The following is a 26,906-nucleotide window of genomic DNA, read 5'->3' as shown; positions in this document are numbered from 1 at the left end:
GCACAGTGGAAAGAACATTGATTTTGCAGTTAGAGGAGGACCAGGCTCTAAATGCCAACTTAGGCAAGAAATGTAGTTTCCCTGGACCCTAGTTTTCATACCTGTAAAATAAGGAGTAGGTCCTAAAGGTCCCCTAGTTTTTTATATGTTATTCTTGAAGTTTCGGAGGGGTGGATCATTTTTGGCTCAGGAGGGCTTCAGAAGAGAGGAGGCATTTGAGCTGGATTGGCCAAGACTATGCAGATAAAGAAAGGAGACTAGCAGGGTGGTTCTAAATAGAGAGAATTATGTAAGCAAAGTCATGGCAGCCGGTAAGGAAAGTCATCCAGTTTGGCTAGAACATAAAAGCACTTGAAAAGGGACAAGTGTGACGTATACATGGAAAGATTGGGAGGAGGAAAGGAAAAAAAAGAAAAGAAACAAATTTACAAGATAATTTTATTATATATTTAAAAGGAATAAAAAGTTGTATATAATAGATTTTCAGTTTCATGTGCAATCATCTTTTAAAATACTTTGTTATGGAAATGCTTGTTTTATTCAATAAATTAAAACCGAAATAAACAATTTTTTTTAAAGAGAGACATATTGTGGAGGATTGTAGATGTCAGACTGAGGAGCTTGGCTTTTATTGGGGAACAATGGTTTCATGGGGAACAGAATAAAGAAATCCTGGGCTCAAGGAATGTAAGATAAAAAGCTAGAGACAAACTCTACCTAATAAGAAAAAAAAATCTTAGAATTTCAAAGCATATTATATTAGAAAATACTAGTTCTCCAGACATAGTTTGTGGGTTTGAATTTTGACTTTGCAACTTAATAACTGTATGACCTTGGGAAAGGCACTTGATAATGGTGAATCTATCATGCTTGACAAAGCACTGTCCAGCAAGTATTTTCACCTCCATTTTATGAAAATGATAAAGAAAACTGTGATCCATAGAAAGACTTATCCAGCTAATGTCTCAGGCAGCCTTTGTACTCAGGTCCTGGTGAAATCTTATTCAGTTCTCTTTTCTCTTCCTCCTCCTCTTCTTTCTCCTCCTCCTCCTCCCTTCTTTCTCCTCTTTCTCCTCCTCTTCTTCTTCCTCTTTCTTCTCCTCCTTTTCTTCCTCCTCCTTCTCTTTTTCCTCCTTCTCTTCCTCCTTCTTCTCTCTTTCATGGTACCATATTACTTGTCTTTCTGAACCTCAGTTTTCCTCTTTGCTGGATGATGGAACAGAAATTCCCTAAAGTTTCTTTCAGCTCTAAATTCTTTGATTCAAAAGTATTTAGGGCAGCATATTAAGATGCTATGACTTCATACTTGGAAAAGCCAGCTGACTGGGACTATGGAGTGAGAGGTGGATTGCTGTGCATTTGTCACATCAGTCTTATGTTCCAGGTCCCTCAGTCTATCTGCAAAGATTCCTCCTTGAGCTTCAGTTGCTGCTAATACCAGCCAAGTCCCTGGGGATTTCAGCTCCTCCTTGCAATTAGCTCAGGAGCATAGAGTAAAAAAGATTAAGAGAGAAATAACAATTTTCTTCAAAGTCCGAAGGGGCTGCCGTGTGAGAGATTAAATATGTTCTGTTTGACTCTCAAAGACAGAATTATAAACAATGGGTTGTAGTTGGAAAAGGTCTATTTAGATTTGACTAAAAGAGACAAACTTCCAGACTAGAGTTATCTCAAAGTGTAACGGACTGCTTTAGGAGCTGGTCATCTTCCTATCATTTGGCTGTTTATGTGAAGCCACAAGGCTCCTGTGGGGGATGATGGAGAGGGAATTTTGGTTCAGGTACATGTTGGACAGTATGGTGTATGTAGGTGATGGTATTTTAGGTGTCAAATTGTGTAAGTCTGGGCAACTTTGAACTTTTCTGGATCTCTGGATTTATCTGCTCTATCATAATGGATTGTGATCTGCTCAGTGGAGTGAGTTTCCCACACCAGGAAATGCCTATACTGATGAAATCACAGATCCTACAATATCCAAATATTAGTTTGGACTTTTTTCTTCCAATACTATAATTTTGTATGTGCCCCCCCTCAGAAGAATTTTCCCAATTTCCATTCTTCCGGTCAGGTTGGGTTCCTAGAGGGCAGCTAATTCCTCTTCCTCTTAGGGTCCTAGGGGATAACACTGAGTAGTGGCTTCTAATCGTGTTGCTAATTCACATCTCCCTATCCTGTGGGTTCCTTCCAATATCAATTTGCAAGTTGACATCAATTAGTTTGGCAAGAGAGCCATTTACTAAGAAGAGATAACAAGGAAGGAAGTTGCATATTCCTCCTCCCTCCAAACCAGGGGTCCCCTCTTCTCTTACATACATAAAGTCCCTTAAAGAAGTGAACTCAAAATTCATGTAACAGAGGTAGTTGGATCTACATAGAGGACTGATAGGTATCTTTTGATTCCTGGCCTTGCTAATCTTCCCCGCCTTCCACTTTGCTGCAATCCTTATGAAGTTCCTTTCTGGGCATTCTCTTGGTGATGGACGAGTTTCTCCCTCTATCAGGGGGGCTAGTTCTTTCCAGGACATGGTATCTCAGCTGTCAGACTAATCCATTGCTGAGTTGGGTCAAGCAGGGCTGCTCAGCTGGCCCCTTGCCAGACTCAGCTGCTGCTGCTGCTATAAATTAGGGCAGTCTTGGCCACCAACTCCACTTGCTAAAATGTCTAGTGGCCATAATGTCTCTCTCTTTTGACTTTTTGAAGTTTGGAAAGTCATAACTTGGTTGATTCTATCAGGAAACATTAATTTACCTAAGACCAGGGAAGAATAAACACACACACACACACACACACACACACACACACACACACACACACACACACACAATTGGCACCATACAGTCAAGGACACATGGTAGCCAGGTAGGGGGAGGGGGGATAAACAATCAGCTGTCCCTCCCGCCTCTTGGTGGCTCACAGCAAGATTTCCTTACTTGAAATCAGTCAAGGAAGAGAACAAGATTTTACCCTTGCATCTTTATATACATTCTGCCTCTATTGACTATCAGTCCTTTCAATTCCTAAGCTAAATAGAAGGCTTTTTATCATCATACAAAATGGATCCTTGAGTCATTCATGAATGACAATTCTACATTTTGGATTAGATACTGACAATTAAATACTGATAAGGCTATTCTTTTAGCCCACTAGTAAGGGCAAATTCATATATGTTTCAGGTTAAGATAGAAGAAAGAAAGGAAAGAACAAGAAAGAAAGAAGGGAGAAAAAGGAAAATAGAAAGGAAAGGAATGAGGAAGGGAAGAAAGAAGGAAAGAAAAAGGAAGAAAGGAAAGAAGAAAGATAGAAGGAGGGAAAAAGAGAGGGAAAGAGGAAAGAAAGGATGAAGGTAGGAAAGAAGAAAGGGATAGAGGGAGGATGAAAGGAAGGAAAAAGGAATGAAGAAGAGAAGAAAGAAGGAGGGAGGAAGAGAGGGAAAAAAGAAGGAAAGAAAGGAGGAAGGAAGGAAAGAAGCATTTATTAATCATCTATTATGTGGCAGGACTGTGCAAAAAAAAACCTTACAAATATTATTTCATCTTATTTTCACGATAACCTTGATATCTCCCTTTTACGAATGAGGAAACTGAAGAAGAGAGAGACTAGATGACTTGCCTATACTCATATAACTAGTTAGTGTCTGAGGCAGGATTCAAAATTAGGTCTTCTTGACTCTAGTTCATTGTTGGAGTCCCCACCTCACTGGGATCCCATTCCAAGGGACTTTGCTCTTGGTTTCAAGATTTTCACCTTTTACTAATTTCTTTACATCTCCTGATGAATATACCAATCCCTGGGACCTTTCTGGTACTTGAGAGTCTTTGCTCCCTGGGTGCAGAGAAGATGGGATTTACATTTACGACAGGATTAAAATTTATCTAGAAGGGACTTTAGAAACTATCCATGTGCAGCTTTATAGAATTTAGAGCAAGAAAGCATACTCTGACCTCTTTATTTTATAGAAGAGGAAACAAGCTGAGTGAGGGGAAGCAAGTAGGGACGATGGGTATTGAGTCCAGCTTCTCCAATTTCACATCCCATACTCTTTCCACTACATCATCCCGTCCTGAATTCCTAATGGTCTTTTCTCCTTTCTGCAGCTCTTGCTGTCATCATCAGTGTAATTGCACAGAGTCTGACGTTCTCTTTTCTTTCCCTGTCTCCACATACTCCAGACGATGACAGTGGATTTTCTAGAATTTATTTACAAGGGGAAAAAGAATATATACAGTCAGAAATAACACACCAGGTTAAGGTAATTAGAAGCACTCATAAAAGAAAACTACCCAGTTCCAGACTGGGTGGTGCCTGAGCTTTCTAATCTAATCTTTAACTACATTTCCCTGGTGCCAAGATTCTTGCAGGGCCCTAAGAGAATGTCCTTTTTGACACCAGAATGCCTAGGAATTACTGCTGATACAGGATTCACCTGCCTGGGGGGCTCTGCTTAGAGCTCATTTGCCCATCCTTACAATGCTAGGCTCACTTTCAGCCAATCAGGTTTGGAGGCCACAATGCAACCCACATTCCTACCTACTCATTTTGATTCCCCTGACCAAGGAAAAAGACAAGGGAATTAAAACATGTGTCCTCTGGTTTAGGACTGCAACTCTCACCTCCCCAGAACTGACTTTGATTTCATTCAACTTAATACACATCTATTAAGCATGTGTCTGGGTGCTGAGAACATAAACAAAAGTCAAATAGCCCCATCTTTCCACTGACCAGGTTCAATCTTGGGGGTGGAGAAAACTTTTCAATCATTTATGTGTTTTTTTGATTCATTCATAGAGTTTTCCCTGAAAACATAAGAATTTGGTTTATGTCTCTTATTAGGCCCACAATTCCCTAAAAGCACCCAGGCTAACAAAGTATTAAAACCAGGATATGTTTTATTTAACTCATCAAAAATACATAAGATTCACACCCAAGCTCATAAATAATTAAGATATCTTTTCTTTTTCCTTTTGTGGTAGACATCCACTTTGCCTAGGAATCTACAGCATTGTCCAGACTTCCCTAGGAAGGATGGGGCCCACCAGAAGGGATGCTTGCCTAGACTCAGGGGTATGCTGGAACCAGTTTTGCATCCACTCAAGAGAGTGGATTATTAAATTTTTTGTGTGTGCACTTTTGCATCTTGGAAATCAGCAGACACTACAAATCAGAGTTTGATATATATTGTTTTGTTGATTGCCTAGATTTAAGGAAATAATGGAGAAGATATTAAAATGCATATTAAATTTATGTTTATTGTGAGTATATCCCCCTACCCCCACCCGGAGCTGGTTGTTAAATATTTACCAGCACACACTTGCTTGGACTCCTTGCTAAGTACCCAGTTTTATAATGGTTTTAATTTCTTGCAAGGGGAAACTAGTTAGGCTTTCATCTTTTCTGGTGAGCTTTATCTTGTCCAGGGACCTAAATATTTACAGTATTACTCTAGGTAGAAATCTTCTAATTGAAAAAAAAAATAGGGTTATTAAGGAATCCAGTACCACCCTTCCTCTCCCCCCACTTTGGTAGAGTCCTTCCCTCTGGACCCACACAGCTTTCATGACTCACATACAAATAGATTCATATTGCTCCTTCACATCGTGGCCCCAACTGTGCCCAACCCTTCCTTTCCTCCCATCTCTATGTAGTCACAGCTCCTCCTTTCTTGGGGTGGTGGTGGAAGAGCCATATGTTTACTGTGCTGGACTCCCTCCAGTTCCTAGTATGTCTCCATCCACTCCCCATGGTTCTGTGTCTTTATGTTGGTTTACATCTTCATCTGGTTCCTCTTCTTTTGATGGTGGTTTGGGTGGTTCATTGTTCCTTAGAGGGGCTACATGGACAGTGAGAATTCTCTTCAGGGATTCAAATGTGTATTCCATTTCCAAGTTTCTCTGTTCAGACTCCCTCTTTCCATTTCTCCCTTTTCCATCTCTGTTCCATTCTCCCTCTCTTTTCCTCTTCTCTCCCTCTCCTTTTTCCTCCTTCCTCTCTTCCTTTTCCTTTCCCTTCCTTTCTCCCCTTTTCTTTCCCTTTCCCTCTCTCATTTCCTCTCTTTCCCTTTCCATTTTTCTCTCTTTTTCCTTCTCCCCTTTCCTTTCCCTCTTCTCCTTCCCTTCCCATTCTTCTTTGTTCTTCCCTCCCCTCTTCCTTCTCTTTCCCTTTCCTTTCCCTCCCCTCTTTCTTCTTTCTCTTTCCTTCTTTCTTTTCCTCTCTCTTTTTATCTCCCTTTTCCTTTCCTTCCCCTCTTTCCTTTCCTCTCTCATTCTCTCTCCATTTTCCTCTCTTCTTCTTTCTCCCTTTTCCTTTTCCTCCCCTTCTCCCTTTCCCTGTCCCCTCTGTCCTTCCCTCCTTTCTTCCTTTTCTCTCTTTTCTCTCCCTTCTGTCCTTACCTCTCCCTTTTTTCCTCCCTCCTCCACCTCCTGTGTACCCCTTTGTATTTTTACATCTCTTACATTTCCCAAGGTAAACTTTCCTTTTTCTCCTCCCAGAGGATCATGCCTTTTTTTTTCCTGAGGCAATTGGGGTTAAATAAGTTGCCCAGGGTCACACAGCTAGGAAGTGTTAAGTGTCTGAGACCAGATTTGAACTCTGGTCCTCCTGACTTCAGGGCTGGTGCTCTATCCACTGCACCACTTAGCTGACCCAGGATCATACCTTTTAACAAAAAAAGTTTAGCTCTTAAAAATATTTTACTTTGTTGATGCAATTTGCTATTATATCACATTAATTTCTATCTCCTTTTGTACTCTGGTAATCGTCCAATTAAAAACATTTTTTAAAGAGAGGAAAAAAAGAAGTTTGCCAAGCCCTAAAGTGCCTAACAGTATATGCATTAGTCCATATCCATAATGCTCCACCTCTGCAGAGAGAGGGGGAACTGTTTTTCTCAACTCTCTGTGGACCAGATAGGACTCTACAGAGTTCAGTTTTCTTTGATCATTCATTTTTCCATCTGTATGATCATTTTGCACTGTTTTCTTGATTCTACTTATTTCATATCAGTCTCCCCAATTCTTCATAATCATATTGCTTGCAATACTGTGATAGTATATTACATTCATGTAACACTTAAAAAAAATTCAGTCAGGCAATCATCGAACAAACATTTATTAAGTCTGTACTATGTTCCATCACAGTGCTTAGAGTTGAGAATACACATACAAATGAAAACAAAAACAATCCCTGCCCTCAAAGAGCTTACAATCTAATGTCCCAATCAGAAGGCACCTACTTTGCTTTATTTAATTATTATATCCTTTCTCTTAAAAAAAAAAAAAAGCCTTTTATTTTCAAAACATATGCAGGGATAATTTTTCAACACTGACCTTTACATAGCCTTGTGTTTCAGATTTCCCCCCTCCTTCCCCTAGATGGCAAGCAATCCAATATATGTTATACATGTTAAAATATATGTTAAATCCAATATGTAAACATATTTATACAATTCTCTAGTTGCACAAGAAAATCATAACAAAAAGGAAAGGAAATGAGTAAGAAAACAACATGCAAGTAAACACTATCAAATAGAGTTAGAATGTTATGTTGTGATCCACATTCAGTTCCCACAGTCCTCTGTCTGGGTGTAGATATCTCTCTTCATCACAAGATCATTGGAACTGATGTCAATCATCTCATTGTTGGAAGGAATCATATTCATCAGAATTGATGGTCGTATATACTCTCTTTTTATTTTTTTATTTTTTTTAAATTTAGAATTTTTTTTCCACAGTATATATGCATGAGTAATTTTTTTATATAACATTATCCCTTGTATTCATTTTTCCAAATTATCCCCCCCTCCCTTCACTCCCTCCCCCCATGACAGGCAATACCATACATTTTACATATGTTACAATATAACCCAGATACAATATAGGTGTGTAAATACCATTTTCTTGTTGCACATTATTAGATTCCGAAGTATACCCTCTTTTTAAAAAGTTAAGCCCAAAGGCTAGGGAATTTACAACTTATCTAGGAAATTGTCAAGGAGACAAAAAAGGAAATATCTCTTAGGCACCTCAACAGAAATAATTATATCATTTAATGTGAAAGTCCACTGATTATTGGTGGGCTGGAGCTATTGTTTTTACCTAAAGATTTGGAAAAAAAACCCAGAGGTGTGTGGATTGGTGACATGGAAAAATTGAGTGCAGAGGCTGTTGATGGATTGTGAATGGTGATACTGATTTTGGGTCATTGGTAAAGAGTTGTGAGGAATGGTTGGTGACTGACTGAAGGTGCTATTGACAGACTGTGTAGCTCTGTTGGAGCGTCTTGGTAGACTAGGAAAGGTGGGTGTTGATCAATTAGGAGAAGTTGACTATTGACCGATTGCATGGTAGAGTTGAGTACTGAAGGATTCGAGGAGTAACCAACAAATTGAAAGGATGATTGACAGGTTATGAATGAAGGAATGTCTTGATAGATGGTTAAAGGTAGACTGAGATGGGTTATTGATGGACTGTGAGGAGAGTTGTTGATAGAGATGGGTGCTGAAAGACTGCAAAAGGGGTTGACAGAGAGACACATTGCTAAATGTTGCACATTGTGACAAGTGTGTTGACAGATTGTGTGGGTAGTGGTAGGGAGTCTTCAGGTCTTATGAAGGGTGTTGTTGATAGACTAAAGAGATATTGACAGACTATGATTTATGAAAAGTAGATATTGACAGATTGAGAGCAGTGTTGACAGTACAGTGAGAATGCTGACAAAGTATTGTGATGGAGAGAACTTGTTGACAGACTATGGAAGGTATTGATAAACTGTAAGTGGGGTTGGGAGGGGCTGTAAAAGGAATATTGACAGTCTGAGCAGGATTATTGATATATTAGGAAGGGAGCTGTTGATTGTGAAGGATGGTTGCTGATAGATTGAACAGAAGTGTTGAAAGACATATAAATAGAGGAATATTGACAAATTATGCAGGGTGGGTGTTGGCTCATTGTGATGAGAGTGTTGATAGACTGAATGATAGTAGGGCCATGAAAAACCTGTGAAGAGTCTTGTTGACATTCTGTTGGAGGAAGTGCTTTGACAGACTGTGAAAGGTGAGCTGACTGAAATGGGAGCGTTAACAATATGGTAAAGGTTTTTACAGATTGTGGTGGTAGGGTGTTAAGGAGCTTTCAAGGGGTGATTGTTGGAGTGATGGATGGTATTGCCGGATTATGTATGAGAGCATTTGATGATGAACTGTGAAAAGTTCGTGTTGACAGACTGAAGAGTTATGAAGGAAGTTATCAATGATGATAACTGATGAATTATGAAGGAAGTTATCAATAGTCTCTGAAGGATGGTTGTTGAGAGATTGAAGGGCTGTGTGTGTTTGACTCATATGTATAGAAATATTGGCAAATTATGAAGGATAGGTATTGACAGACTATATTGACATATTGATTTGTGATGAAGGTTTTGATGGATTGTGGTGGTAGAGGCATTCAGGATCTATGAGTTGGGGGACTTTGCATGTATAGGAAAATTTAAAAATTATAGGGGCAGCTAGGTGGCTCAGTGGATAGAGCACCAGCCTTGAATTCAAGAGGACCCGGGTTCAAATCTGGTCTCAGACACTTAACACTGCCTAGCTGTGTGACCCTGGGCAAGTCACTTAACCCCAGCCTCAGGGGGAAAAAAAAAAAAGAAAAGAAAAAGAAAAAAAATTATGAAGGGTTCTCATTGACCAACATGGGATGGTTATAGATGGACTGTGATGAAGGATGGAACGTGCTGAGAACAAAGATATTGACTGAGGAAGTAGTCTTAGGAGCATGAGATCAGACGGTTGACCTCTTTCCTTCAGATAGTGAGACCCATGATTTGCTGCATGGCAATCACCAATCTCCTGGGAACACTTGGTTCAAACAGGGGTATTGGGTTGTATACTTGATAATTCCAGAGCTGGCCAAAGGCCATTTTTTTCTTTGTTTCTTTCTTTTTTTAGAGACTATTTTTTTTTTTTTTGAGGATCTTTACTTTCTCCATTCCTGACCTCTGTAGGCTCAGCAGAATTCCACGACCCAGACTTTGGATATGTTCTACTAATGGATCATTTGAAATGACCTTTGGTCCTGGAAATCATATCTTGTTATCTCTCAAGGAAGTACATATCCAGTTCCTTCTTACCACACCTGTGACCATTCAATCTTTCCTAATCTATTTAGAAAAAAATGCTGGATCCAAGCCAGCTTTTCTGACATTGAGTCAATGTCCTTCCAACAACATCTCCACCATCCATCACCTGAGGACAGCATCAACTTTTGCTCAGAAAGCAGTTGTTTTCTCCCAAGTATAGTGTTATAATAGATAATTGTCTAGCAGTACCAAGATAACAAGATAGCAAAAGAGGCTTGTGACTTTCAGGATGTTGAGCAACTGACCAGGATGAGAAACACTGTGTTTTCTGCATAACATGGGAGGAGCCCCTAGAGATACTTTTGATATTAATAATAATGATAACAATGAAATGAGGGAGGCCTGCCATAGAGATTTGCAACTTATTTTTTTTTCATAATCCCCCTGTGAGGTAAGTAATAAAAATATCATTCCCATTTTAAGAGTGGGAAGCCTGAGGCTCAAAGATAAGTGATTTACCCAATTATAAATTAGCAAATATCTAAATAAGAGATTGAAACCACAAGGTGGGAAAACCATATGAGTGGAAAGTATACTGGATTCTATGTTACAAGATGAATCGGAATCTTAAAGATGGTTAGTGTCGCAGTGGGCCTGGAGTCAGGAAGAACAGAAATCAAATCCAGCCTTAGACATTTACTAGCTGTCTAATCCTGAATCAGTCTGCCTCAGTTCCTCATCTATGACACGGAAACATGCTGGAGAAGGAAATGGCAAACTTCTCCAGTATCTTTGCTAAGAAAACCCCATGGAGTCAGGCAGAGTCTAACTACAAGCGCCCCTCTAGCTTTTCCTTAGGAGTCTTGATTTCTAGCAAATTATCCCCTATGGGTCACGTTCTTGGTACTAGGCCAGAAGGGACTGGAGAGCAGAACCCGAGGGAAGGTGCAGATGTCGGGGCTCCTTTGGGGCAGCACAATGCTGATCTCCTCTGTCTCAGAAGGTGGAGCTGGGCAGTTCCCAACCATGAAGGGACATTGAACAAGGAGATGGGGAAAAACTAGCATTTGTTAAGTACCTACTATATACTGTGCTAACCACTTTACAAATTTTATCTTATTCAACCCTCATAACAACCCTGGAAGTCAGGGGTTATTACTTTCCCCATTTTATATATGAGAAAACTGAGGCAAACAGGGATTTAGTGACTTGTCTGTGGTAATACAGTTAGTCAAATGTCTGAGGATGGATGCAAACTCAGTCTTCCTGACTGTAAGGAAATGAAACAGCATTGCTGCTTTTTACTCAGCTAACACTCAAAATATATTTTAAAATGATCATTAAATATATTGAATTGCTTGATGTCTAGAGGAGGGAGAGGAGGAAAGAGAGGCAGAAACATTTGGAAAATATTTTTTCCAAAAAATTTCACCCTTTTGCAAGGGTGAATGTTGAAAACTGTCTTGGCATTTATTTTGAAAATAAAAGGCTATTACTTAAAAAAATGATCATTAAAGTGAAACCAAACTAAGTGACTGGAAAACCAATAATAATCCTGGAAGATGGCTAATGAATGTCACTCTGTGCCGCCCCCCTCACCCCTACAAATATGATATAGTGGAATGGGCAGTGATTTGGCCTGAGAGGTGGTTGTTATTCGCCTGTGTCCAACTCTCTGTGACCCAATGGACCATTGTGTCCATGAGATTTTTTTTTTTTTTTTTTTTTGGGCAAAGACACTGGAGTGTTTTGTCATTTCCTTCTCTGATGGATTAAGGGAAACATAAGCAACTGGCTTAGGGCCATATATCTGAGTATCTGAGGCTGAATTTGAATTCAGGTCTTTTGGACTTCAGGCTCTATCCACTGAACCACCTAGCTGTCTCCAAGGCAAATGGAGCTCAAGATCACACATGTAATAAATGTGTGAATCTTCAAGCACTCAGGTCTGAGAAGAACTGCCTTCAAATACCCCTTGCAGGGCCTTGGATAAGTGAACTAACCTGTTTAGGTTCCTCTACTTGGGGAAAAAATGGCAATGAAGCAGGTCTAGGAGCCTATGAGATCTTCAGAAGAGAAGAAGGGGTTACTAGAATAGAAAGTTGTCTCCATTGTCAGGCAGAGTCTGTATTTTTGCAGCATAATTTTTCACTGTTTCAAGGGAGAGTTCAGCTCCGCAGTGGGGGGTGGGAGTGGGGGGAGGGTCGGGGACTGGCTGTGGGTATTTCCAGAAATGACCGTGGTGTAAAAACAAAAGGCATCAGGAAGACATTTTAAAAAGCAACAACCCTGGGAAGACTTATGTGAAATGCAATAGAATGAGGTAAGCGGGAACGTGAAAACAATATACACAATGACTACAATGTAAATGAAGAACAAAGCAATGACCCGGAACATCTGTATAATTATAAAGGACATGTGTGGTCTCTGAGAAGAGCTGAGAAAATGCCTCTCCCCCTTCCTTCTCTGGTGGAGAACTGTGGGTGTGGAACGCTGTATACCCTGTCAGAATCCATTGAGGTATTTATTAGTTTTTACCAAACTGCTTTTTCTTTTCTCTTTCTTTTTAAATTTTTAATCACAAGGTAGAGGGGAGGGACATTCAGGAACAAAGGTGGTATGAATACAAAAGATAATCAGTAAAAATAAAACAACACCACATATTAAGCATATTCTGGGAAAGGGGAAGATGGAGCAATGCACTAGGTATTGATGAAAAAGTTCGATAAGACATAATACATGTCCTTATGAAACTTACAGCCTAATGGAGGAAGACACAGATAGAGAGACTTATTGGAGACTGTGTGGTGGAGTGAAACTGAATTTAAAATCAGGACACCTGAGCTCACCAGCTGGATTACTGGTTTTTAGTTGTTTCACCTGTCTGAGCCTTACTTTGCTTATCTGTATCATTTCAGTCAAATTTGACTCTGTGACCCCATCTGGGGTTTTCTTGGCAGAGATACTGAGACAGTTTGCATTTCCTTATCCAGTTTATTTTACAAATGAGAAAACTGAGCAAACAGAGTTAAGTGACTTGCTCAAGCTCACACAGCTAGTTAGAGGCTGATGTTGGATTTGACTCCAGGTCAGGTATTCTACTCCCTGAGTCAGCCACCTAGCTGTCCCTGTAAAATGAGTCCAATAATACTTACACATTAATGGTCACCAGACTCCTGGAACCTGTAGGTTTTATAGATTATTTTAAAGAAATATTTTATTTGGATATTTAAAAGAAAACAGTAATTAGGAGAATGAAGGATTTAAGTAATCAACCAATGAGGAAATATTAAACAAACATCTGCTACTTGCTCAGATTTGGGATGAGGCTCTATGAGGACACCAAAAGGTAAGTTAGTTCTTGAATACAGTAAATGCTTAATTAAATTGCATTGAACTAAACTCTGCCCTCAAAGACTTTGCACTTTTATAGGAAGTTCTGACAAATTCACTCTAAGCAACTGGTTGTTTGTTGTCCTCCATTCTCCAAGAGGACCAAAATGACAGTACTATTTTGGGGTCAAAGATACAGTGTATCTGACTGTAGCTTATTAGATCAATACAAGCTCAGAAGGTTCTACCTACCATAGGTCGGACACAAATAGTCTCTGAATATTTCCCATGAAGATGTTTCAGAATTTGCATATTTGAGCTACTGAAAATTCTGCTTTGCTCATAGAGCACAGCATCTTCTCCGATGTGTTCCGTGCCAAGGTCTCCCACATCTCACAATCTATCCCCAAGTTCTCCAGCGACCTTTTATTGCCTTTTCTTTTCCTTTTTCTGTGAGGCAATTGGGGTTAAGTGACCTTTACAGGATCACCCAGCTAGCAAGTTGCTGACTCCAGGCTTAGTATTCCATTCACTATACCACCTAGCTGCCCGGTACTATTTTTTTCTGATCTCCGTGTGAATTCTCCATAAAATAGTCTTTTAGGAAAACTTTTGACATTTGGACTACATAGCTAGCTCATCAGAGTTGTACTCTCTGCAGGAGAGTTGCAGGGGATATGGGGAAACTAGAACACCAATGCGTTGTTGGTAGAATTGTGAACTGATCCAGCTGGGCAGTTCAGCTTGAGAAAGGACTTCAGTGTCCCATACCTTATTTGCCAAAATTTTCCTAGCACAATTTAAATGCAAGCGATTTGGTTTTCTGACATAGCTCTATTTTCCAAGTTTTCCAGGCTTACAACAATAAGGATGTTGTATCATTGTACTGAAAGCAATGAAAAATAATACGAGATAACATATGGTCAATTTAGAGCTGGGATAAGGCATTTGTGAGATCTGGACAGAGTTTGAAAACAGTGTCTCCTGGCAACAATAATAGAGTAAAAAAGTAATGATTTTTTTAAGGAAAAAAATCATTGCTATTACTCTCCAATAGCTGGACACCCCACCCACCCACCCACCCACCCACCCATGGAATAGAATCTTCCTTTGCAACAAAAAAAAATCCAGTTAAACAGAATAAACCCACACATTGACTGTGTCTGATAAAATGGGCCTAATTCTATACCTATTATCCTCATCTTTCTGCATAGAAAAGTCAGTCAAAAAACATTTATCAAGATCCTACTATGTGCTAACTTCCCTGAAGTCAAGATCAACAATTGAATTAATGAAAATTAGGATGTCTTTCAATAATGCAAGAAGAAAAGGAAGAAAGAGAATAAAATTGTGGCACTGTAGATTATTGCTCATAGAAGGCTTTTAGGTTTTGCTATAGCACAATACATACTCCAGCTGTGAAGTGCAGCATTTTCTGACATTACAAATAGGGATGTTTCTAAATCATCCCCCTTGGTACTTCCTTTGTGTGGTACCTCAGGCAGTAGCTAACCCTAGTTCCTGCTCTGAATCAAGTACTCAGTTGTAAGAGACCCAACCTGAGGTTTGGAAGGGCTCAGAGATAGTATTAATGATATGGACAAGAATAGCAAATGAAGGCTTTGTAAGGATTTGGTTGAAACTTGTACTGAGTCTAGATTCTAGGCCATGGAAGGATGAATATGAGTTTTGGACAGATAAAAGGAAGTGGAAAGAGAAATTTAGTCTTGCTTCCAACCCCTTTCAGTCCTAGGAGTTTATGAGGGTGAAATTTCATTTAAAATAACAATTGGAGGTTATATATACTAATAATTATAGTATTCAGGTCAAAGATGTTTTAGGTGAATTTTTAAACACAATAATTGCATTAAAAGTCCTTAGATTTTAGGATACAAAACTTCATTGGGCAAAAATCTTAGGATACCATGAGGTAGGAACAGGGAGGAGTTCACTTCCCTGCTGCAACAGGTCAGGATGGCTGGAGGAAGCACCAACTGTTGACTTCTGGTTTTAGATAACTATTGCTAAATTCAATTATTTTTCCCTATTAAAAGACCACAAGTAATATTAGCCCGCTATAGATTTCAGCATTCTTGGCTATAGCACTTCTGTCACCCTGTCCTGGTTATGATTCTAAGACATTTATGTCAGGCTCACATTGAAATAAGCAATTAAATTGTACATAAAGATCTCTGTGGGCTTCATATTGATTTAGTTTTAAAATGTAATATTATCTATGGGTATCGTATTACTTTGTCTTTTCAATGGGTAGGAGAAGGGTTGGGAAAAGGGAAAGAATTTGGAACTCAAAAATGTTAATTAAAAATCCTATGTTTTATTGTAGTTTAATTTATTTTATAAAATATTTCCTAATTATATTTTAATTTGGTAGTGGTTACACTTGGGAGTGTTGTGGGCTGCATGCAGGGATTGTATTTGACAACTCAATTCTAACAGGTAATGTGTAGCTGGTCTTCAGGTCCTGCTGTAGTTTCCAACATGAAAGATGAATAGTCAATAGGGAGCCTCTGAAGGTCTTTGACCAGAGGAGGGATTTGATAATAATGATGGGTCATTTAGCCACTTAGCTCTAAAAGATTAACTGAAGAGGAATTAGGCTGGAAACAGGGAGACAATTTTTCCTCCTCAATAGTAATTTATTTTTCCAATTACATGTAAAGATAGTTTTCAACATTAATTTTTGTAAGATTTTGAGTTCCAAATTTTTCTCCTTCCCTTTCTTCTCTCCTCTCCAAGACAACAAGCAATCTGATATAGATTATACACATACAATTATTCTAAACATATTTCCATATTTGTTAAGTTGCGGAAGAAAAATCAGAACAAAAGGGATAAACTATGAGAAAGAAAAAGCAAACAAAAAGGTGAAAATACTATGCTTCAATCCTAATTCAGTCTCTATAATTCTCTCTCTAGATATGGATAGAATTTTCCATACTAAGTCTACTGGAATTGTCCTAGATCACTTTATTGTTGAGAAGTGGTAGATCTATTATAGTTGATTACCACACAATATTGCTGTTACTATGTACAATGTCTTCTCGGTTATGCTCATTTTACTCATAATCAGTTCATGTAAGTCTTTGTTGGCTTTTCTGAAATCAGCCTGCTCATTCTTTTTTTTTTTTTAATTTTCAATAGTATTTTATTTTCCAAATACATATAGTTTTCAACATTTCTTTATGTAAGAATTTGCGTCCCCAACTTTTCTCCTCTCATCTCTTACCTTCCCCCTGCTCAAAAAAGCAAGCTATCTGATATAGGTTAAATATGTGTAATCCTTTTAAACATATTTCCATATTTTTCATGTTGTATTAAAAAATCAGACCTAAATGGAAAAACATGAGAAAGAAAAAACCAAACAAAAAGCAAAAATACTATGCTTCAATCCATATTTATTCTCCATAGTTATCTCTCTGATGCAGATGGCATTTTTTCCCCAAGTCTATTGGATTTGACTTGAATCATCATATAGTTGAGGAGAGCCAAATTCATTATAGCCTATCATCACATAATCTTGTTAATGTGTACAATGTTCTCTTGATTCTGCTCACTTCACTCAGTATCAGTTCATATAAAATTTTGCTTTCCTGAAATCAGCCTAGTCATCATTTCTTATAGAACAATAATGTACCATAACTTATTCAGCCATTCCCCAATTGAGAGCATCCCCTCAATGTCCAATTCCTTGCCACCACAAAAAGAGAAGTTACAAACATCTTTGTACATATGGGTCCTTTTCTTTTATGATCTCTTTAGGATGATCTCAGTAGGATCACTGCTGGGTAGTGACACTGCGAGATCAAAGGCTATGCACAGTTTCATAGGCCTTTGGACATAGGTACAAATTGCTCTCCAGAATGACTGGATCTATTCCCATCTCCATCAACAATGCATTAGTGTTCCAGTTTCCCCACATCCTCTCCAATATTTATCATTATTTTTTCTGGATACCTTAACCAGTCATCATAACCAGTCTAATAGCTGTGAGGTGGTACCTCAGAGTTGTTTTAATTTGCATTCTTTAATCAAGAGCGATTTAGAGCATTTTTCATATGACTATAGATGGCTTTAATTTCTTCATCTGAAAACTGTTCATTCATATCCTTTGACATGGAATAGCCTCTAGAGCCCTCAAATCCTACTCCTTCAGAAAACCCTACTCACATCAACCCTGACTTCCGATTCTCTTGAACAAATTCTTTCTGAGTTTATGTCATGTAGTCCCATGAGATGTGGAGCTTGATACCAAGTCAGGATTAATGACAAGCAATTGAGGTAGGCAGTTGCCTAAGGATGCAATATGCAGAAGGGTCATATACATTACATACACACACACATATATGTGTATGATAAAATATATTTATATACCTATACACATATACAACATATACACATATAGCTTTCAGTTGAGTAGTCATGTCTGACACTTCATGACCCCATTTGGAGTTTTCTTGGCAGAGTGGTTTGCCATTTATTCTCCAGTTAATTTTATAGATGAGGAAATAGTCAGACAGGGTTATGTGACTTGCTTAGTCACCTGAACTTTTAAGTATCTGAAGTCAGATTTGAATTCATGTCTTCCTGACTTTAGGTCCAATGCTCTATCCACCACTGAGCCACATAATAGGTGCTTAATTAATGTTTGTTGACTTGAGTTGGCTTGATTAGTCCCAGAAGTGAACTGGACTCAGATCAAACATGTTCTCCAGAGACCATTGTTAAAATTTCAGTGTGAATGCTTACAACTTAGAAATCAGAAAAGGTTTGATTATTGTTTTATTGATTGTTTAGCTCAAAAAATAATAAAGAAAAATGTTAATCATGCAGATTAAATGTAAAGGTGCATCATACATTTATTTACTAGCACACCCTTGCTTATATTTTATATTCTTTTCCTCCTTATTTTGGACTCTGAGTTTCCCTGGCTTCTTACAAGTCCCAGCTCAAATTCTACTTTCTTCAAGAATCCTTTTTCAGAACTCCTGAGGCTTTCCGCTGAGATTATTTCCAATTTATCTTGTATCTTGTTTGCCTGTAGTGTATTATATATAATTGTTTATTCTCCCATTAAACTGCGTGCTCCTTGAGAACAGGGACTGTTTTTCCCTTTCTTTGTATCGCTAGAGCTTCACACAGTACCTGGCACATGGTAAGTGTTTGCATGTCTGCCTGCCTGCCAGACTAAATTTGGATCCTGACTTACAGATACTTTTTATCACTCCACTCAACCCTTCCTGTAGCCCCAGGCAGTCATGGATGCTCTGTCCTCACTTTCTAAGCTTAACCAGTTCACCTTCATGCCATCTTCTGTTCTTCAATGCCTTGCTTACCCCATTGTCCTGTCACTGCTCATTCCTTTCCAAATATCAACTCTGGTTGACCTCCATCAGCTTGCCTTCTCTACACGATTGAACCCCATAGTGCTGACTGTTTCCAGTACAAATTTGTAATCCAATCTCAGCTGCTACAAGCCAATTACTTTTTTCTCCTCTGAGAGATTCTATATAGAATTTCCCAGACCTTCCCTTTCACATGTGCTGTATACTATCCCTTTCCAGATCCCTCAGGCCTTCTCATATTAACCACCTCTTGAGATGATGGACTCGAGATGCAAAATGAGACATACATTTTTTAATATATCTAGTATGAGAATTTGTTTTACTTATGCATATTTGTTATAGGAGTTTTCTTTATCCTTTCTTTCCTCTTCTCTTCTTCCCATTCATTCTATGGAGGAAACTAAGATGAGATAGAGATTTTAAAAAGGAAGGAAGAAAGAAAAGGAGTCATGGAGGGATTTTTTAAGAAAATGCAGAGAAGAAAACAGAAGGAAGATCAGAAAGAAGCACAGATAAGTAGGATAGTCTAGAAAGTTACAAGCTGTACTTATATATTTAAAAAGAAAAGCAAACAATACACAATAGAAATCTAGTTTCATGTATTCTTTTTCTGTTTATCTATAAGGAAATGTCTTTTTTATTTTGTGTTTAAAAAGTTTGGAATAAAAAAATTGAGAACTTTTATCATAAAACTCTTCTCTTTGCCAGCTCCTCATTTCAAATGAATTTCTCATTCTGTGATGAACAGTTGACTCTTGTCCTTACCAAAGCAACTCCTCTATTTAGGGTCTTGAACCATCCCATATCCTTTGTCACCTTGTTCTTTTGACTAGTCCCTCTCTTTCCCTACTTTTCAACCTCTCCTTATCTGGCTCCTTCCTTGCTGCTTACCAACATGTCTATATCCCCATTCTTTAAAAAGCTTTTCTTAACTCTGTCATCCCCCAAGCTATCTCTGCGTCTCTCCCCCATTTCCTAGCATAAACTATCTTCACTTTCTCACTGCCCACTCACTTCTCCACCCCTTGTAATCCGACTTCTATACCCACCACTATCTTGAAAATGCTTTCTCCAAGGTCACAACAATCTCTGTTGCTAAATCCAAAGGCTTTTTTTTTTTTTAAGTATTCATCCTTCTTGATCTTCCCACAGTGCTTGCTACTGCTGCCCAGAAGGTTTTCTTTCCTAAGTTTTCTTATGGATTTCGTCCTGCCTGATGGACCAATTCTTCTTGGTCTCCTTGGCAGGGCCATCATTCATGTCCAACTCCCTCTAGAGAGGTCTATCTCTGACCTGGATTTAATCCTCTTTTCTATCTCCATACTCTCATTTCTTCACAGTCATTCATCTATCATTTTTTTTGGACCAATATATCTACTTGTCATCTTTCTCTTGAGCTCCAATTTCCCATCTCCAACTATCTATTGGACAGCTCCACTTGAGTTTCCCATAGGTATCTCAAACTCAATATATCTAAAGCAGAACTCATTATCTTTTCTTGAAAGCCTATCCCTATTTCTTTTGAGGGCTCCACCATTCTTTCATTCAGATACATAGACAGCATCAGAGTCACTTTCAACTCATCTGTGTCACATTTCTTTTTCTTTTTCTTTTTCTTCTTCTTTTTTTTTTTCCTGAGGCAATTGGGTTAAGTGACTTACCCAGGGTCACACATGTAAGACATGTTGAGTGTCTGATACCAGATTTGAACTTAGGTCCTCCTGACTTCAGGGCTCGTGTTCTATCTACTGTACCACCTACCTGACCCCCAGTGTCACATTTCTTATAGTCATACATTTACTAAGATTTGTTGGTACTTTGTCCACAATTCTGAAATATGGCCCACTCTTCCTTCCTTCCTTCCTTCCTTCCTTCCTTCCTTCCTTCCTTCCTTCCTTCCTTCCTTCCTTCCTTCCTTCCTTCCTTCCTTCCTTCCTTCCTTCCTTCCTCCTTTTCTTCCTCCTTTCCTTCTTTCCTCCATTCCTCCCTTCCTTCTTTCCTCCATTCCTCCCCTTCCTTCTTTCCTCACTCTTTCTTTCCTTGTTTCCTTCCTCTTTTCTACTTGTTCTCCACATATGACATTTCATTTCTTCCCAATTCTATCTCTTTGCATAGGCTGTCCTCTTATACCTTCAATACTCTTCTCTCCTCTTTGAATCCCTCACTTCTTTCATGGAATGATTTCCTTTTATAACAATTAGCTCAGTTTAAGCCCACAGGACAATATAATAGCCCTTAAATTCCATACAGGGTAGCTAATTGGCATAGGGAATGGAGCAATAAACCTAAAGTCAAGAAGACCTGAATTCAAATTTGACTTCAGACACTTACCAGCAAGTCACTTAACCTTGTTTGCCTCAGTTTCCTCATCTGCAAAATGAGCAAGAGAAGGAAATGGCAAATTACTCTAGTATCTTTGCCAAAAAAAATCCAAGTGGGGTCATAAAGAGTTGAACCTGACTGAACAACAACAAATTTCACATAGTTTCCTCCTCTTTGACTTTAGGAATTTTTTTTTTGAAGAAAAATTGTCAGTTCAGGCATAATTATTCTGAGACTTCAGTTAGGAAAATTCCTAGCATTTAGGCTGAAGTTGGCTTTCTGCCTAATTTGACATTTATATTTATTTCAAATTAACCCCTGGCTTCTTTGTGGTTGAGGCAAAATTCAATTTACTGGGAATTTCTTAACTTTTCATTTATATCTTTCTCTAGTTAACCTTTATCTCTTTGTGTTTGGTGCAAAATTTAATTTACTAGAAATATTTGGATAATAAAGTAGTAGGTTATTTTACAACAATAATTTAATATAGTAATGTTTTCTATAGATAGATAGGCACCAGAAAGGGAATTAAGAGAAAGAACCAACCTTTTCTTGGGACTTCCATTAGCTTGGTTCTTCTACTTAAACATACCTATAGATCTTGTGACCTTCAATATTTCACTTCTCTATTGCAGCCCAGTCTGCCTTTTGCTTCTTAGGAGAATATTAGAACCTTTTCTAAATGGTTTAAGAACATGATTCTTGTCTAACATTTTAAAGGACTTTTTCACATTTAGTCTGAGTGAAATTGATGGATTGGACATTTTGTCACCTATTTTAAATGGAAAGTTAGAGTTGACTAAATCAATCGTTCCACTCTTCCCAAGGCTCAGCTCAAATACCACCTCCTTTAAGAGACCTTTTCTTTTCTTTTCTTTTATTTAGAATTTTTTCCACAGTATATATGCATGAGTAATTTTTTTTATAATATTATCCCTTGTATTCATTTTTCCAAATTACCCCCCCCTTCCCTCCACTCCCTCCCCCCCGATGACAGGCAATCCCATACATTTTACATGTGTTACAATATAACCTAGATACAATATATGTGTGTAAATACCATTTTCTTGTTGCACATTAAGTATTAGATTCCGAAGGTATAAGTAACCTGGGTAGATAGACAGTAGTGCTAACAATTTACATTCGCTTCCCAGTGTTCCTTCTCTGGGTGTAGTTATTTCTGTCCATCATTGATCAACTGGAAGTGAATTGGATCTTAAGAGACCCTTTCTGATCCCCCTAATTGATGATGACTGGGATATTTAACTATCTGTGGATATGTCTCATCTCCTCGAATAGAAACCTTTGAAGGCCAGGACTATTTCACATTTGTACTTGTATTATAAGTTTGTACATGTATTTTATTGTTCACATTTTAACATGACATCTGGTATATGATAGGCACTTAAATGTTTGTTGATCAATTGATTGAAAAAGCTCTGAATTTGAGGTCAGATGACTGGGGTTCAAATCTTAAATCATCTGCTGATATTACCACTACTACCACTACTACTACTATCACTACCACTACCACCACTACCACCACCACTACTACTACTACTACTACTACTACTACTACTACTACTACTACTACTACTACTACTACTACTATTAGCTAACATTATGTGGGGCTTACTGCTCCAGGCACTGTGTTAAATGTTTTACAATTATTATCTCATTCGATCCTGGGGGGTAGAGGCCATAGTTAACCCTATTAACTTGTGAAATTTGTTATTGTTTTCAGTAGTTTTAGCAATATCTGACTATAACCTTATTTGGGGTTTTCTTAGCAAAGATCCTAGACTGGTTTAACCATTTCCTTCTCCAATTCATTTTACAGATAAGGAAACTGAGGTAGAGGTTAAAGGGACTTGCTCAGCTAGTAAGTGTGATTCACACAGCTAATATGTAAATTGAGACCAGATCTGAAGTTTTCTGACTTGGGACCCGGCATTCTATGAACTATAATACCTAATTGCCCATTATTTCCTGGGTGATTTTGAACAGATAACTTCACTTTTTTTTTTAATCTCAAATGCCCTTTAATTTTTATAGGAATAAGACAAAATGATATATATTATATTAGAAACTGGCAATATTTTTGTAGGTAAACTCAAAAATGAGTAGTTACAGAAGTATTGATGTATTAATATCTTGGATTTCAGATAATTATATATATACATGCATATAGTTGCAATTGAGAATACCTTACTCCTTATGAAAATATTAAAATGATAATCAGATAAAATATCTATTTTTAACTTAAGCCTATTCATAAAATAAACATAAAAACACAACTTTAGAATTCATCAAGATTAACTATTTAAAATAGTCACTTTTTCCTACAAAGGTGCTATTTATTACCTCACAAAATATTTTTTATATGAATAATTGTTTTAAAATTGCATGGATAAGGCCTACATTAGATTTTGATTAGAAAAACTCTCTTGGAAAAATACTTTGGAATGTATCTTGAATTGAGTTTGTAAAATCCTCTAAAATAATTTAAAGACTTGTAAACATTTCTTTATATTAAAGCATAGTAGTATAAGTAATGCATTTCAGCTGCATATAGAATCAGCACATGATTTATTATGTTTTAGAGAAAGTTACCACACCCTCAAAAGGCAAAATCAATACTATTTTTTAAAACTCAAATGTTTAAACTGTTCTGAACAGTTTACCAAAATGTTTCTATAAATGATTAGAATACTTCTTTGAAAGTTTCATTTTCAGCTCATTGTAGGTTTGAAGACAAAACCTGAAAAATTATTATGCTCTGTGCTTTAGTTTGCTCATTTGGTTTTGCTAAACCTCTTGTAAGCAATTAAAAAAATCATTTAAAGACTTGACAGTTGAGCAAAGTTCATATGCTTTATATATTTTACAAAGCATTAGATTTTCTTGTAAATATGCTGTTTAGAATATTGGCAGACAAGAATATGTACACAAACAATTGAAAAAGGCATATTTAAGAACCTAGTAAATAATGAAAATCTATAATCTATAACAAAAATATGTTACTACCCACATCTTCCCATTCCCCATCAGACTTTCATTAATGAATTGTCTCAATTGCAAACTTGTTGATAATTATTATCTGGGAAATTCAAATTGTGGAAAATCTATGTCTTTTTATCAGATACCATTGTTAATGTTAATTCCAACAGAAGGTTCCAGTTATACTAGGAACTTGCTTGAAGTCCTCTTATTTCCATTTTGTACTATCACCAGCATCTTGTAAATAAAATCTTTAGTCTCTATGTTGCAACTTCTTGTTTTAAAAGTTTCGTTTTTGACCTTTTAGCTTATAAAATTCCATATACAAAGAAAATTCATTTAATTTTTAGATAAGTTCATAAAATTTGTTTATATTCTTTTTAGACACTTTTATGGGAGTGGAGATCTTTTAAAGTTCTTAATTCTTCTTTATAGAGTTTTTGTTGTTTTTAATTTTCTAAGATTGAAACTTGATTTCCCAGACATTTAACATATTCTTTTTTCTTTCTATGGCATTCTCAAGCAACTTCTCTATTTTTTCATCAATCTTATTTCTCCTTTCAACTGTGAACTATCTGTTTTTGTTGTCTGATATGTTAGAATGACTGGAGATGTTATCAGCACAGTCTGTGGAAGGTTAGTATTTGTGGATGCGGCAGGAATCTGCTAAGTCTGCATATTTCCTGATGCAGTCTACACCACCACTTGGTTGCTTGGGATAAGTATCTGCTGTCTATCAGACGCCTGTGCACACTGAAGAATTATTGTTCCTTGTTGAGTATTACCTGCATGTGTCATTGTTAATGCCTGCGGCCCTCTACTCCATCTGTGCTTGTATTGGCCAGTTGTCATGTTCCATTTTGGGCAATGACAATGTCTTGTCCAGTGCTAGTTTGCTAGATAGTAGTTAAACAGACATAGATGAGACTTTTGAAACTCGAGGGTTTTGTCTGCTTTCTTATCTCTGGGAAGATTTTTTAAGATAGGCACTGTGCTAAAATCCCCCAAGGTTAGTGATCCCATAGGCCAATGGGATCAGATGAATCCTGAGAATCTTCACCATCTGATCAGGATGAACTTTGGCAGAATGACCCTCTTGATTCTGTACTCGTTCTCCAGGAAAATGCATAACTGACATTGGTCAGCTCCCCTGGGAAACAGCAATTGTGCAATGTAAGAGACATGAGCACCCTGTTCCATTGTATCTGGGGCTGTGACTGAACTGTTACCTTTATCCACTGTGGCCATCTAGATGTCATTACTCGGGTTTCTTGGCTGCAGTGTGTGTGTGTGTTTGTGTGGGGAGGATTTCCCTTCCCCAAGAATCAAGTTCCAAAGCCAGTTTCCTCTATCTCTCGCCTTCTGTCCATCCCTCTGGCCATGGCCCAGTCCAGCCCGCTAGCCCTAACCACCCAGGTGGCCTCCTTGGGGCGGAGGTGGACCCAGCAACTGCAGTGGTTCCTAGTCAACTTTTCCACCATGGTTCGGGACCCGAGAATGGGAGATTTTGGAGAAAGGGAGACTATTTGACTTCTTATCTGCAAAATGAAGAGTTTGGCCTCCGTGATATATAGCTATATAGGCTCTCTTCTATCTCTAAAAAAATTTGTTATTCATCCAATTTTTTAATTCCAAGAGTCTCTGGTGTAAAGGTGAACTACAAAAGATGAATAGAGTAGGAAATTATCAGAAAGCGAGTGATTTACTGCACCTGTAAGCAAGAGGTGGAAAACCTGGATTCAGATTTTACTTCTGACTCTTACTAACTGTGCTAACTAACTGTGACTAACTTACTAACTGTGCGATCTCAATGAGCCTCAGGTTCCTTATAGTATCCCTCTTTCTCTTTCTCTACATTGCTGCCCCATCCAATCCTTGCTAGAGTTTGCCATTGTTCCAGGTCATTCAAAATCTCTTTCTTCTGTGCCCACAGCTGAGACACCATGGAAAGTAATCATCCAAGAGCTGGCCGAAAGAGCAGGAAGCTGGGATCCAGACGTCGCCATCAAATGAAGGAGGTGGCTGATGAGGATGGTCCTCCAGTCCTAGACTCTGAGCAGTGGCCCTCCCAGGCCACCGAGGAACTGCAGGATTTCTTCAGGGAATGTGGAGCTGAACATAAGGGTTTCATTACTCGGGAAGATCTGAGGGTGAGGTCATTGGCTGCATGTCCAGTGTGGAAGGCTTTTCTTTCCCCTTTCCTCCCCTCCAAGCACTGCTAGAAAGATTCAGCAAAACCAGCACCCCAAAATATCTTCTCCACTGATGCTGGTCTTTCTATATTTCATGTATTTCCACCTTCCACCCTCTCCTGCCCAAGGCTTTCAATCATTTTGGTCCTCCCTCTTTCAAAACCTGTTTTCAAGAAATAATTTGATATTGATTCAATTCTGAAATGCAAATGATAGATATTGCTGTGCCATTCTCAAGGATAATTTGCATCTTAAAAGGATTTTAAGCCAAAGAATTCTTAATGATGGAATTTAAGGCTTCTTTTGGCAGATGGTAGTGGTGCCTCTGAGATAGCATGATGAAGTATGAAGAGTTTTATGTCAATACTGGACCTGGGTTCCACATTGGACAAATTATTTCTCTTCTCGGAGCCTTGTTTTCTCATCTGTAAAATGAAGATTAGGCTAGATGTCCTTTTTGGCTCTGATGGATATATGTGAGAGATTCAAGGCACATGCCTCCTTGCTCTGATGGTTTTGTAGTTTGGTGATGGTAAGGACCTAAAAATGCCCATTGGCCCCTGTTCAGATGTGACATTTGCAGATATTTGTGGGTCATGTTAATCTTAGGAAAGTCTCTGTCTC

General features: G+C 38.1%; 1 protein-coding gene and 1 pseudogene across 8 annotated transcripts in view; one reads left to right on the top strand and one right to left on the bottom strand.

The window, feature by feature from the left end:
• RAB44 (RAB44, member RAS oncogene family) overlaps positions 1-26,906 on the top strand; it is a 63,519-nt gene that overhangs the window by 767 nt on the left and 35,846 nt on the right. For 2 of the 8 annotated variants that reach the window (XM_074311101.1, XM_074311106.1), the window contains exon 2: positions 26,024-26,240. In XM_074311101.1, the coding sequence (XP_074167202.1) occupies positions 26,034-26,240 (207 nt within the window). In that variant the 5' untranslated portion in view covers positions 26,024-26,033. Of the gene's footprint in view, positions 1-12,512; positions 12,593-25,874; positions 26,241-26,906 lie in introns of those variants that run through there. The other 6 variants (XM_074311100.1, XM_074311102.1, XM_074311099.1 and 3 more) reach the window with 6 other exon arrangements.
• LOC141566499 (cyclic AMP-dependent transcription factor ATF-1 pseudogene) lies at positions 23,832-26,028 on the bottom strand (annotated as a pseudogene).

This window comes from Sminthopsis crassicaudata, chromosome 4, assembly GCF_048593235.1.
Source record: "Sminthopsis crassicaudata isolate SCR6 chromosome 4, ASM4859323v1, whole genome shotgun sequence".
Taxonomy (NCBI): domain Eukaryota; kingdom Metazoa; phylum Chordata; class Mammalia; order Dasyuromorphia; family Dasyuridae; genus Sminthopsis; species Sminthopsis crassicaudata.
Note: the sequence above shows the minus strand (reverse complement) of the source record. Positions and strands in the feature narration are given on the sequence as shown.